The sequence below is a fragment of the Mustela nivalis genome (assembly GCF_964662115.1).
Source record: "Mustela nivalis genome assembly, chromosome: 9".
Lineage (NCBI taxonomy): Eukaryota > Metazoa > Chordata > Mammalia > Carnivora > Mustelidae > Mustela > Mustela nivalis.
In genome coordinates this window covers 89,924,796-89,938,832 of record NC_139028.1, presented here as the reverse complement: position 1 = coordinate 89,938,832, position 14,037 = coordinate 89,924,796, and the positions used below count along the sequence as shown (strand labels likewise).

The following is a 14,037-nucleotide window of genomic DNA, read 5'->3' as shown; positions in this document are numbered from 1 at the left end:
TTAAAGTTTCAGTTATTTGCATCTTCACTGGCAATTTCACCTGAAGAATGTTACTGACCAATGAGAAAACTAAAACATAGTTGAGGTTAGCATAAAAATAAAGTAAATGTAAGACACGATTGATTTATATAGCCTACAACTGGTCTGGCACATTGTCTCTGAAAGAAAGCTAAATTTAACTTAGAACTTTTGTTCTTTATTGACTCTTTCAGAACAAACCAATAGAAAAATAAGAATATAGTCATTCTTTATAAGAGTTACCATTAAGCTCAGGAATGTAAATGAAATTATCAGCTCAAAGACATGAATGAAGTTCTTTGCCATTAGGGTTCTCAAGGGCTAGTCCTACATTCCTTGTCTGTTTTAATCTCTTATCACTCTACTAACATTTTCCAAACAGAATAATTCCATTTATCTGGCCTCTTATATCCAGTTCTCCTTCACATCCAAGCTATGCCTACAAAATGACTACAGAGCTCCCCTGTATTTTTTAATACACATGTAACAGTATTCTACTGTATACAAATACTGTAATTTACTTATCCAAGTGCTTACTGATGGACACTTAGTTTATTTCCAATCCTGTTATTAAAAATATGCCTCATAAATAGATATGTTTATTTTACATATGAGTAAATAGATTCATAATGTAAATACCCAAAAGGATCAAAGGGTAAATATTTTTTGTAATTCTGAAGTATCTACCAAACGCCCTCCACAGAAATTGTACTATTTATATTTCCACCAGCAAAGTACAAGAAAGTACTAGTTTTTCCACACCCTTGCTAATTTAGTGTCTCACCAAACATTTTAGGTTATTGACAACTTATTAAGAGAAAACCGGCAGGTCAACACAGATTTTTTTTATTTTTTAAGATTTTATTTATTTGTTTGACAAAGAGAGAGAGGAAGAGAGCACATGCACGGGGAGCAGCGGAGAGAGAAGCTCCCTGCTCAAGGGTGGTCCCAATGTGGGGCTTGATTCCAGGACCCTGGGACCACAACCTGAGCTGAAGACAGAAGCTTAACCAACTGAGCCACCCAGGAGCCCCTGGTCAGTGCAGTGTTAATTTGCATTTCTTTTATTGTAACTGAAATTGGGCATCTTCGTTTGTATGTTTAAGGGACAGCTAAATTTCCTTCACATATATCCGCCCATTTTTCTAAAAAATTGGTTTGGGTTATGGACATTGGGGAGGGTAAGTGCTATGGTAAGTGCTGTGAATTACAGACCTGTACCCCTGAAACAAATAATCTATTATATGTTAATAAAAAAAAATTAGGTTGGTAGGTTATTCCTTATTCATTTTAAAAGTTCTCTGTATATAAGGAAAATTTGTTCCTTCTTCTATCAGTTGCAAATATCCTTCATCTGTAGTTTGTTCAGTCATTTAAATCAAGCTTAAAAATCTTATTATTCAAATAGCTTTCCCAACAAAATTACAACAATTTTATACCATATTTTACACTTAATACACACGCAATACTCAATGTTTGCTAGCTGTATAAACGTATAAATACATTTATCACACATCAAATATTTATTGAGTACTGGGCATTAACATGGAGCTATGAGAGAAAAAAAAACAGGTTCTCTGCCTACATAGAGAATTCTATCTGATGGAGAAAAGAGTTATACCAACAAATACATATAAAATAATGTTAGAAGTACTTTAAAATACATTAAGTGCTATGGACACAAAAATAAGAAACTAGATAATTATGTATGGAAAGCTGTCCAAGTAGTAATATTTGCATTTGGGGAAGGCTGAATTGGTGAATAAGAAAGTAAAAAGCATTACTAGAAGAAATATAAGCAATTTATAAGGAATAACTCTATAGGACAGATGGATATAGCATTTTATATTCACATAGGAGGAGACTAAAAGTTAGGCTTGGGTTAGGTTGTATAGATCTTATATACAAAAAGTTTGTATTTCATATTGCAGGCTTATAATGACAAATAGGTTTCGTCTCACATCCTAATTCTCACATATTAGCTGATAATGACCACCCAGAATACTGCAGAGAATTCTGCACTTACCATAGCACTTACCCTCCCCAATGTCCATAACCCAAACCAATTTTTTAGAAAAATGGGCGGATATATGTGAAGGAAATTTAGCTGTCCCTTAAACATACAAACGAAGATGCCCAATTTCAATTACAGGTGTTGTCTAGGCTTGGCAGAAGGGTTTTATGAATGACAGTCTCCCATGCATTTAGAAGGAGGCAGTGGAAATAATATACCAAATTAGGCATTTATGGTTAAGGAGTGTTACGAACATATCTGTCCTTAGGGAAGGTATGAGTGATGTCAGTGTAGAAGACAGAAGGGTAGGCTATGGGTATTGTGTCTTATTCAGATTAGAATTTCTCTCTTTTCTACCAATAGGATGTCTGGTAGACATTAAAGTGTTCTGAAAGGTGAATAAGTGAATAATCAAATAAAGGAACTAATAAATGAACAGGGCCTTCACCAGGAGCAGCGTTCATAATCTTTTTTTTTTTTAAGATTTTATTTATTTATTTGACAGACAGAGATCACAAGTAGGCAGAGAGGCAGGCAGAGAGAGAGAGGAGGAAGCAGGCTCCCCGCTGAGCAGAAAGCCCAATGTGGGGCTCGATCCCAGGACCCTGGGATCATGACCTGAGCTAAAGGCAGAAGCTTTAACCCACTGAGCCACCCAGGCACCTCAGAGTTCATAATCTTTAATGAGCAGATTTATTGACATTCATTTTCACAGAAATCTTCCTTTCATTTTCTGTCTTTTAGTCTATCCTGGACAGATGAGGTTATCAGACAGCTGAGTTCGAAAATACAATGAGAGAAAATGTATAGGAATAAAAATAGTAATTCCAAGGGACTACCAGTTATGCTGATTATTTATAGGTAACCAAATTGGACAGAAATAGCTTATGAGTTCCTTACTCTGGGTTGCAATCCTAGAATAAAAGATTCTATATGGAAATTATGGAAGAAATGAAATCTACTTTGGTAAAAATATTTTTTTTGCCATAATTTTATTTTTTAAGAAATGTCATCTTGATAAAATATCTAGTTATTTAAATAAGAAAATATACATTGTAGTGCATTTAAAGAATGAAAGGTATACTATAAAAGATTCTATAAAATGAAAACAAACAGATTTGCAAATTTTAGAGATAGTTTGTATGTTGACTTGCCTCCATCTTGGGTAATAACTGGTAACGCCAAGCTATTTTCATCTTAATGTTAGAGTCTGGTGTTTTATGATTACATACATCTTCATCAAAATCTTTTTTACAATTATCATCGAGTAATGGTGCAGGAAGTTCCTAAGAAAACAAAATGACACATTATTGAACATCTGTGATTTAAAAATGCGACAGTTTTCTTAAATCATAATATTCACAATCCTAGAACTTTCTAAGACCTTGATGCCTTAAAACTGATCGAAGCACAGTCACAACAATATGGCTATTTCTAAAACAGAGGAAAATCGTATATATAATAGTGTGAATGAACCAGAATTTAAAGAAAGTATTCAAATTTTTATACTATCAAAAACCAAATGCTACTGCAACAGGAGGTATGATCTTTTATATGTATATGTGTATGTATGTGTACACACACACACACACACACACACGCATAAAGCACAGCCTGGAATTAGCATTTATGAATTACATGTAATTACTGTTATGTCTCTTGCTAGGTAAAAATAAAGCATGTGTGCAATCTGTTTACTGGTTTGTAATACTAGAATTGAAAAAACTCATTCACCTAAATAATTGGTGAAGTTACAACAATAAGACATTCATTTTGCCCTTATCAAATATTAGTTTTGCACCTGCAAGTCTATGTCTCTTCTTTTAACAATGAAAATGGAATTTAAAATCTCATTAAGTAAAGAGACACTGAAGTCCAATTTTATCTTTCCTTTTTTGGAAGCTGATCCAGAGAGTAGCTATAAAAAACACACAGAAAATGCATGCGCGTGCATGTGTGTGTGAGTGTGTGTAGAGGAACTACAGAAATAATGCAAAGAAAAAGTACCTAAGTTTCTTTGAGAAGGAAAGCACATATAATAGTTGCCTTTTTATATTATCAAAAATCATAAAGATAATGTAGGGTGCTGGCTTAGTAAATATAATCTTGTGCTATGACATAAATTAGTCTAAACTGCAACTTTTACTTTGCAAAATCAAATTTATTTATGTTTAGAATCAAATCAACTAATCAGCTGGAAAACACAGTAACCATCATATATTTTAGTTACCTCCTTTAAAGACCTCCAAACAGAACAACAGTGGCTCAGTGGGTTAAAGCCTTTGTCTTTGGCTCAGGTCATAATCCCAGAGTCCTGGGTTGAAGCCCAGAATCATCATCGGGCTCTCTGCTCAGCAGGGAGCCTGCTCCCCCCACCCTGCCGCCTCTCTGCCTACATGTGATCTCTGTCTGTCAAATAAATAAATAAAATCTTAAAAAAAAAGTTTAATTTATGCTGGTATTAGAAACTAGTTATATCATTTAAACTCTGATTCCATCATTCCCAGCAAAGCCTTACTATCTTACAAAATATAAATTATGTTTTCATATTTGTTTCATATTTGTGAGGCATATGGTACAATATAGTGGTTATGAGTATGAATTCTACTACCAGATTGTTTAGGTCTAAATCTTGACTTTACACACTGTGTAACAGCTGTGTCTATGGTTACCCTGACCACCTATTGGACCTCTCCATGTCTCTACTCACTCTCTGAAATATAGAGATAACAACAGCATTCATCTCACTGGATCGCTGTACTGTACACCTGAAACTAACATACCCCTGTATGTTAACTAACTGGACTTAAAATAAAAACTTTAAAGAAAGAAATGTCTCTTCACCATAAAAAAAAAAAAGTATCCAACTATACCTTTAAAAATCAATACTGACTGGACAGCAATTGATTTTAAAAGTGGTAAATGTTCAACAAAGAAAGTTGTAAGATAAAGAAACATTACCTATTAACCTACCACCTAAGAATAATAACTGAACATATTCAAGTATTTCCCTCCAGGCTTTTAAAAAAATATATATGCACCTTTTACAAAATGCATGCTGCCTGTTAGGCATATGATAATGTGTATTATTTGTATTCTACATCTTAAAAAAAAGATTTATTTTTTTGAGAGAGAGAGTGAGAGCACTTGGTGGGGAGGTACAGGAGGGAGAGAGAAACTTAAGCAGATTCTGAGCTGAGTGTGACACCTGAACCAAGGCTGGATCTTAATGACCCTGAGATCATGACCTGAACAGAAACCAAGAGTCAGATGCTTAAACAACTGCGACACCTAGGCACCTCTGTATTTTACATTTTTAACATAGTATTGTGAGCATCCCCACATTTCAAAAATAAGATTTTCAATGGCTATATATTAAATTGTATGACTTAATTAAAATTCAGTTTATTATTTCCTTACTGTTGGACCTTTCAGTTGTTTGCAATCTGAGAATGTTTATAACATAAGGCCTTGCATCTCAAATTAGTATTTTTCTATGGGATATATAAAACACATAGAAATAATAAAGAATAATATAATAAACACATATATCCCAGTTTCTACCACTTGGCTTTAACAAATTCTAATAACAGGTATACTTGCAGAAAAGACCAGTAATTTTAGCAAGCAGGGAGGAACACTCTTGTGTGTCAAAGGAGAAGGATTGGTTGAAAATCTTTAAAAACAAAAGATCTCTCAGATCCCCTATTTTCTACTAAAAGCCAGGATATAACTCCTCCCCAACTGTGTAAGAGATATGGATAGGTCACATCTGATAAACTGGAAGTAGAAACACGGCAGAGGGCAGGGGTGAAACATCATATTGGAGACAGGGTAACTTTGCAAATCTTCGTACAGAAGAGTGAGATACCCCCAGAACCCCAACACCTGCACATAGTTGGTTCCCACTGCTAGGCTCTAACAAGGCCAGAAGACATTCTTAAGCAGAACAGGCTGGAGATCAGGAGATTAAAGAAATCCTCCTTGGAGAAATTGACAAAATTTAGGGAAAAGGCCTTTAGAGAGATACCACTAGCTAAATTTATAGTAAATCTATCAGATCACAAGTTATGTGCCTAAATACACAGTACTTTCCAACTAGCCTTCTAGTCTCTTACTCTTCAATATTAAAAGACAGCCAAGAATTATCAGATATTTGAAATAAGCATCTAATATGGAATTCAAAGACCAAGACAAATGAGCAGGAAACAATGCCACGAACAGATAAAAACTTCAAAAAGAATAAAAAGTAGTATCTATTATATGAGATGGTGTGTAAGAAACACTTCAGTAAAAGGAAACAATAAGAAAAAAACCTGAGTTTGTAGAAATTGAAAATGTACTAGGAGATTAAAAAAAATGATCTAGAAGTTCTAGAAGATCAAGTTGATCAATCTCTCAGAATAAAGGTACAATAACAATAATAATGAGAGCAATGTTAAAAAAAAATGATAGCTAACATTTTAAAGCAATTTCCAACTCCCAGGCACTATTCTACCCACTTTATACAACTAACATATTTAATCCTTAAACAATCTTAAGTAAGCACTATTAATAAAACAATTTTATACATGAAGGCATTGGAGCATAAAGTTTAAACTGTTGAAGATCACAAAGTAACTCAATGGCAGAACAAGGATTTGTAATGCATAATCTTATTTTATCACTGTCTCTCTCTCTCTTTTTTAAAATATTTATTTACTTTAGAGAGAGAGTGAGTGTGGGGGAAGGGACAAAGGAAGAGGGAGAGAGAATCCTCCAGTAGACTCCCCACTGAGCACGGAGCCCAACACAGGGCTTAACCCCAGGACACAGAGATTATGACCTAAGCAGAAATCAAGAGTCTCGGCCGCTTAACCGACTGAGCCACCCAGGCACCCCATCACTCAGTTTCTTAACCATTATGCTATATGACCTCTTAAAAAGATAGAAAATGAGAGAGAAAAGAAAATATTTAGAGAATTAGTCCAGGAGGTTGACACCACAAAAGGATTTTAGAGAAACAGAGATAATAGACAAAAATATGAAAGAAATAATCTAAGAGAAATTTCCAGAAATAAAAAATGGGAGATACAGATTTAAAATCCTGATTATTCAAACTATGAATGAAAACAGACATACACTAAAGCATAGAATTCTGACACTTCAGAATAAGAGGGAAAAAGGAAAACAACTGAAAAGCTTCCAGGATCTGGACTTTTCAGAAGCAAAGTTATTTTTCAGTCTACAATTCTACATTTGACTGGAGAAATGTTAAATTTGAGAGTGAAATTAAGACAAATTCAGACGTGCAATGTTTAAAGTCTCTACCACCTCACACCTCTATCTCCTCACTCTCAAGTCACTAGAGGATGTACTCCACCACCAGCAAAGTCAGAGCAGTTGTTAGGATGATGAAGGAGAGTGCCAGAGTAATAACTGTCTACAGAACAAGCAGTCCAGTTGGAGGAGAAGGACGGAGCAGTCTGGGAAGGGGATGCTTAAACACATTAAGAGTCATCTACAAGTCAGGAAGAGTCCTCCACAGGAACTAAATTGGCCAGCACCTTGATCCTGGACTTCCCAGACTCCAGAACTATAAGAAGATAAATTTCAATAGTTTAAGCCAGTCTAAAGTATTCTTGTTCTGTTATGGTATCTTAAGATTACTTAAACAGATTTTGGCACAAAAATGTGGTTCTGTTGTAACAAGTACCTAAAGATGTTGAAGTGACTTTGAAATTGGGTAATGGATAGAGGCTGAAAGAGTTCTGAGATGCAGGCTAGAATATGGATGTTAAGGGAGATTCTAGTAAGTCTCCAATGGAAATAAGAAACATATAACTAGAAACTAGAGGACAGGCACTCCTTGTTACAAAGTAGCAAAGAATTTGGCCGAACTGTGTTCTAGTATTCTGTGGAAGGTACAACTTGTGAGCAACAAAACTGAGTATTTAGCTGAGATTTCTTTTTTTTTAGAATTTATATTCAATTAGCCGACATACCGTATACATCATTAGTTTCAGATGTAGTGTTCAATAATTCATCAGTTGTGTGTAACACCCAGTGCTCATCACATCACATGCCCTCCTTAATGCCCATCACCCAATTACCCCCTCCCCTCACCCTTCTCCCCTCCAGCAACCTTCAGTTTGTTTCCTATAGTTTAGGGTCTCTTACGGTTTTTCTCCCTCTCTGATGACTTCCTATTCAGGCTTATAGTAAAATGCAAAAGGAGATGAAGTAAACAAGGAATTATTAAGCAAAAAGAACCAGAACTTGAAAATTCAGAAAATTCCCAGCCCATATATTATAAAAAATGAAAAAGCTGGTTCTGAAGAGAACACTAAAGGTATAGCTAAACAACCATTTGATAAAGAGATCCTGGGTATGACTCATGGACTTACCCAGTCATCTCAGCACAAACCAGGAATAGAGCTATTCTACCAGCAGAAACACTGCCAGTTTGAACTACAGACAAAGCAGGATGGAATTAAGGAAGGTAGTTAGACTTCTTGGATTTTATAGGCTTGTCCATTGAACAATTTGGCTTCAAGCCTGAGCTATCCTGCAAAAAAGAAGGGAAGAAAAGATCCCAAAGGTGATTAAGCGATGATCATCCTGCCGCTCCTACCACAGGCTCAGAGCCGTCAGCCTGTGGTGGGGCATGGCTGCCTCAATCTTGGTTTCAAAGGGTGAGACTGTAGCCCAACCAAGTCACGTGGCTGGTGTCCTGTCCAGCTGAAGGTGTATGATGCTGTTACCTTAATGGGCCTAGAAGGTACAGCATGCAACCAAAGAACTGTATTCATGAGCCTTAAGACCTAACGGAATTTACCTGGTTAAATTTTGGGCTTGCTTAGAATCTATCACTCCTTCCTTCTCTCTGATTTCTCCCTTTTGGAATGAGAATGTCTATCTTATGCCTGTTTTATATTGTACTTAAAAGCCCATAATTTGTCTGGTTTGACAGGTTCACAGGTTAAACAACTAGAGTAGAATTTTGCCTCAGAATGAACCATGTGTCAAGTCTTATCCATATCTGATTTAGATGACAGAATAGACTTTAGACTTGTAGTTGATGATGGAATGAGCTAAGACTTTGGGGCTATTAGGCTGGAAGGATGTGAATTTGAGGGAGGACAAAAACATTCAGTTGCATAACATAGTTACTGGCACACAGTAGGCATTCAGTAAATGTTTGATGGAGAAAGAAATGATGGCTAGCAAATCTCTATTTTCAATTATTCCCCCAATTTCTGGGCCCAGAGATTTACCTGCTTTCTCGATATTCTATTTGAATGTTTGACTGCATGTCAAACTCAAAGTATACTTAATCAGGCTATCATCTTTCATTCTTTTCTCCCTTTCTCTCAGCTCCTCCACCCTTACTTTAACACAATTATTTTCTCATTCATTCCAGACCTGCTAATTCATTTCTTGGCTTCTGGCCGAATGTATCCATAGAACTCTCAGTTAACTCTTCTTTGGTCACAAAGAAGATATAACTTTATATGTATTTATAACAAAGATATAACTTTGAACTTTATTTCATATTATTGTTTTACAAAGTGGACAATGTATGCTTATCCAGGAAGTCCTAAGATTTCTGCCTCCAAGTCTAGGACTGCTGTTTTCTTTGCTTAAAATGGTGACTTGTATATTTGGATATCCAATAAAATTTATTTGATAGAAATGAAAGTATAATTTATCTTAGTGTGTAGCAGTGGCTATACACTAACTCATTAAAAACAAAATTTTCTTTAAAATAACATAAAATGAACAAAAGGAAAGAAGTTCATAACAATATAGTGAGGAGACAGTATGAGCAAACCATACACCAATGAATTTGATGATAGCAACAGAAACTATCAAAAACAAAGGACAGGGGGGCACCTGGGTGGCTCAGTCAGTTAAGTGGCTGCCTTCTGCTCAGGTCATGATCCCAGGGACCTGGGATCAAGTCCTGCATCAGGCTCCCTGTTCAGTGGGGAGTCTGCTTCTCCCTCTGCCTGCCCTTCCTCCTCCACCTCCCCCTGCTCATGCACACTCTCTCTATGTCAAATAAACAAACCTTAAAAAAAAAAAAAAAAAGGGACACAAGGAAAAAATAACTGGAGAAGAAAAAGAATAATTCTAGCCAACTTTTTCATATAAACTAGCAAGCTGAATTTAAAATTTATTTGGAAATGCAAAAGCTATATTATAGACATAAGAACTATGCAAAGGAAGAAAGCGGGAAGACTTAAAAATACCTGATTTTAAGACATAAAAACAGAACGATGAAGTTCGTATAAGATAGATACATGGGTCAATGAACAGAAACAAAAGTTGAAAAGAGACCCACGTATTTATTTGATTTTCTACATAAATGCCAAGGCAATTCCATAGGGAAAGAATGGTAACAAATTCTCAGAAAACAATGAAGGAGAAAACTTCAGTGATTTGGGGTTATCCTAGGAGTCAGAAAACTGGCTTGTGGGCCTGTTTTTGTATATAAAGTTTTATTAGAATTTGCTTAAGAATTGTTTATGGCTGCTTGATAGTAGAATCAAGTAATTATGACAGAAACCATACAGTCTCTACAAAGCCAAAAGTATTTGCTATCTAGCCCTTTAAGAAAAGAAAGCAAATATTTCTTAAATAGGACAAAAATATAGCGTGAAATATAAAATAAGAAATTGAGGCACTGGAGTTAATAAAAGTAAAAAAATTAATGCTTTCAAAAGATACTGCTAAGAAAGAGGCAAGCCATAGGTTGGGAAAAAAATATTTGCCAAACAAATATTTGATATAGGACTTGTATCCAGAACATAAAAACACTTATAAATCAATGATAAAAATACAATCAAATAAAAAATGGATAAGAATTGAATAGACACTTCATCCAAAGATACATGGGTGGCAAACACATGAAAAGGTGCTCAACACCATTAGTGATTAGTAAAATGCAAATTAAAAGCACAATGAGATATCACTGTACATACACTAGAATTGTTAAAATAAAATTTAAAACACGACAACACCAAATGTTAAAAAGGAAAGCAGCAATTGGAAATCTTATACACTCCTGGTAGGAATGCAAAACTGCAAAGCAACTTTAGAAAAGTTTGGAAATTTCCTTAAAAATTAAATAATTTACTTTCAATATGACTCAGCAACAATTCATCTCCTGAGTATTTACCTAAAAGAAATAACAACATATGCTCATACAGAGGTGTGTAGATAGCAACTTCATTTAATAGTCAAAAAGTAGAAACCAATCAAAGTCCATCAATTAATGAATGGCTAATAAAAGCAGTAAAAGGAATCAATTCTATTGACACACACAGATACATGGTTAATCTGAAAAGCATTATGTTAAGTGAAAGAAGCCAGATACAAAATACTATATACCACATGATCCCAAATATATGAAATTCTAGGAAAGGCAAATTATAGAGATGGTAAACTGACTGGGGCCAAATGGTAGAAGGGGCCAGGTAGGAAGAGGAGATTAACTGCAAAGAGGCACATTTCTGAGGGGATGGAAAGGTTCTATGTTATGATTGTGGTGGTTACACAACTGTATACATTATGACTTAATCAAGTTGTATAAAAAATTGGTAAATTTTATTATATATAAACTATACGCCAAGAAAGCTAATGAAAAAAACCATAAGCACAAAACAAAGAGAGTTGATTACATATACATGTATGTATGTATTTTTCGTTTGGAAAAATTCACATCAAATCCCAAAAAGCAGTTAACCTACTGAAGGTGGGAGATGGGGTTAAATGGAATTTGGGGCATGTGAGCTGAACTTTATTTATGATATAACCTGTAGAAAAAGAGAATGTATACTAATTGTGAATTACTTACATGATCAAAATTTAATTTAAAAAATCAGAGTTTTAAACATTTATGGAGCAGATGACATCGTATTTCAAACTGGAAAGATGTATGAAGAATTAAACCAGTTTAATGGAAAAAAGACCCATTAAAAGGATTGTCATGCCCTTTCATAATTTGAGGGATAAAGGTAAAAGCCTGAAAGCTTTAAAAGAGAGGAAAATATACTACTCACTAATGAAAAAGAAATAGATTAGCACCAGATACCTTAGCAATCCTGGATTTTAGAAGACAATGGAACAGTGTCTTCAAAGTATGAGGCAAATTGTTACTGAAATTTCCACTGAGCGGATGCCTGGGTGGGTCAGTTGGTTAAGCATCTGCTTGAATTTTGTTTTTTAAAAGACTTTATTTAATTATTTGACAGAGACTCAGTGAGAGAGAGAACAAAAGCAAGGGGAGTAGAAGAGGAAGAAGCAGGCTTCCTGCTGAGCAGGGAGCCCCATGCAGGCCCAACCCCAGGACCCTGGGATCATGACTTGAACCAAAGGCAGATATTAATGACTGAGCACTGAGCCATCCAGGTGCCCCAAGCATCTGCTTTATACTCAGGTCATGAGCTCAGGGTCCTGGGATACAGCCCCCATCACACTGGGCTCCCTGCTCAGTGGGGAGTCTGTTTATCCCTCTCCTTCTCTCCCCCCCCCCGCCACGACTAGTGCATGCTCTCTCTCTTTTTGTCTCAAATAAATAAATAAAATCTTAAAAAAAAAAAAAGAAATTTCCATTGATGAAAATTATCTATTAAGCGTAAACACAAACACAGTCATTTTTTTAAAAGCATATAATATTTCAAAAGCTTACCTACCACAAACTTTTCTTTTTAAAAGTATTTGAATTGTGGGGTGCCTGGGTGGCTCAGTGGGTTAAGCCTCTGTCTTGCGCTCAGGCCATGATCTCAGGGTTTTGGGATCAAGCCCCACATCGGGCTCTCTGCTCAGCGGGGAGCCTGCTTCCCCCCGCTCTCTCTGCCTGCTGCTCTTCCTACTTGTGATCTCTCTCTCTGTCAAATAAATAAAATATTTTTTTAAAAAAAGTATTTGAATTCTATTTCCCTGATGCCAAGTGATGTGGAGCACTTTTTCATGTGTCTATTGGCTATCTGGATATCTTCTTTGCAGAAATGTCTGTTCATGTCTTCTGCCTGCCCATTTCTTGATTGGATTATTTGTTCTTTGGGTGTTAAGTCTGATAAGTTATTTATAGATTTTAGATATAGATTTTGTAGCCCTTTATGTCATTTGCGACTATCTTCTCTCATTTTGTTAGTTGTCTTTGGTTTTGTTGACTGTTTTCTTTGCTGTGCAAAAGCTTTTGATCTTGATGAAGTTCTAATAGTTCATTTTTGCCCTTGCTTCCCTTGCCTCTGGTGATGTTTCTAGGAAGAATTTGCTGTGGCTGAGGTCAACAAGGTTGCTGCCTATGTACTCCTCAAGGATTTTGATGGATTCCTGTCTCACATTGAGGTCTTTCATCCATTTGGAGTCTATTTTTGTGTGTGGTGTAAGGAAATGGTCCAGTTTCATTCTGCATGTGGCTGTCCAGTTATCCCAACACCATTTGTTGAAGAGACTGTCTTATTTCCATTGGACATTTTTTCCTGTTTTGTCAAAGATTAGTTTATCATAAAGTTGAGGGTCTGTTTCTGGGCTCTCTATTCTGTTCCATTGATCTACATGCCCGTTTTTGTGCCAGTACCATACTGTCTTGATGATGACAGCTTTGTAATAGAGCTTGAAGTTAGGAATTGTGATGCTGCCAACTTTGGCTTTCTTTTTGAACACTTCTCTAGCTATTTGGGGTCTTTTCTGGTTCCATATAAATTTTAGGATTATTTGTTCCATTTCTTTGAAAAAAAAAGATGGTATTTTGATAGGGATTGCATTAAATGTGTAGATTGCTTTAGGTAGCACAGAAATTTTCACAGTATTTGTTCTTAAAATCCATGAGCATAAGTCAATCAGAGAAAAACAATTATCACGTGATCTCTCTGTATGAGGAATTTGAAAGGCAGGGTGGGGGATTGTGGGGGGTAGGGAAGGGAAAAATGAAACAAAATGGTATCAGGAGGGAGACAAACCATAAGAGACTCTTAATCTCACAAAACAAACTGAGGGTTGCTCGGGGTGGGGGG

At 35.7% G+C, this 14,037-nt stretch overlaps 1 protein-coding gene across 2 annotated transcripts in view; it reads right to left on the bottom strand.

Annotated features, from left to right (window-relative positions):
- Positions 1-14,037, bottom strand: part of ELP4 (elongator acetyltransferase complex subunit 4) — a 243,826-nt gene that overhangs the window by 183,133 nt on the left and 46,656 nt on the right. For both annotated transcript variants that reach the window (XR_014316313.1, XM_082748867.1), the window contains exon 4: positions 3,187-3,318. Coding sequence is in view for 1 of the 2 variants with exons in the window: in XM_082748867.1 (XP_082604993.1) it covers positions 3,187-3,318 (132 nt within the window). In the remaining variant the exon portion in view is untranslated. The remainder of the gene's footprint in view (positions 1-3,186; positions 3,319-14,037) is intronic.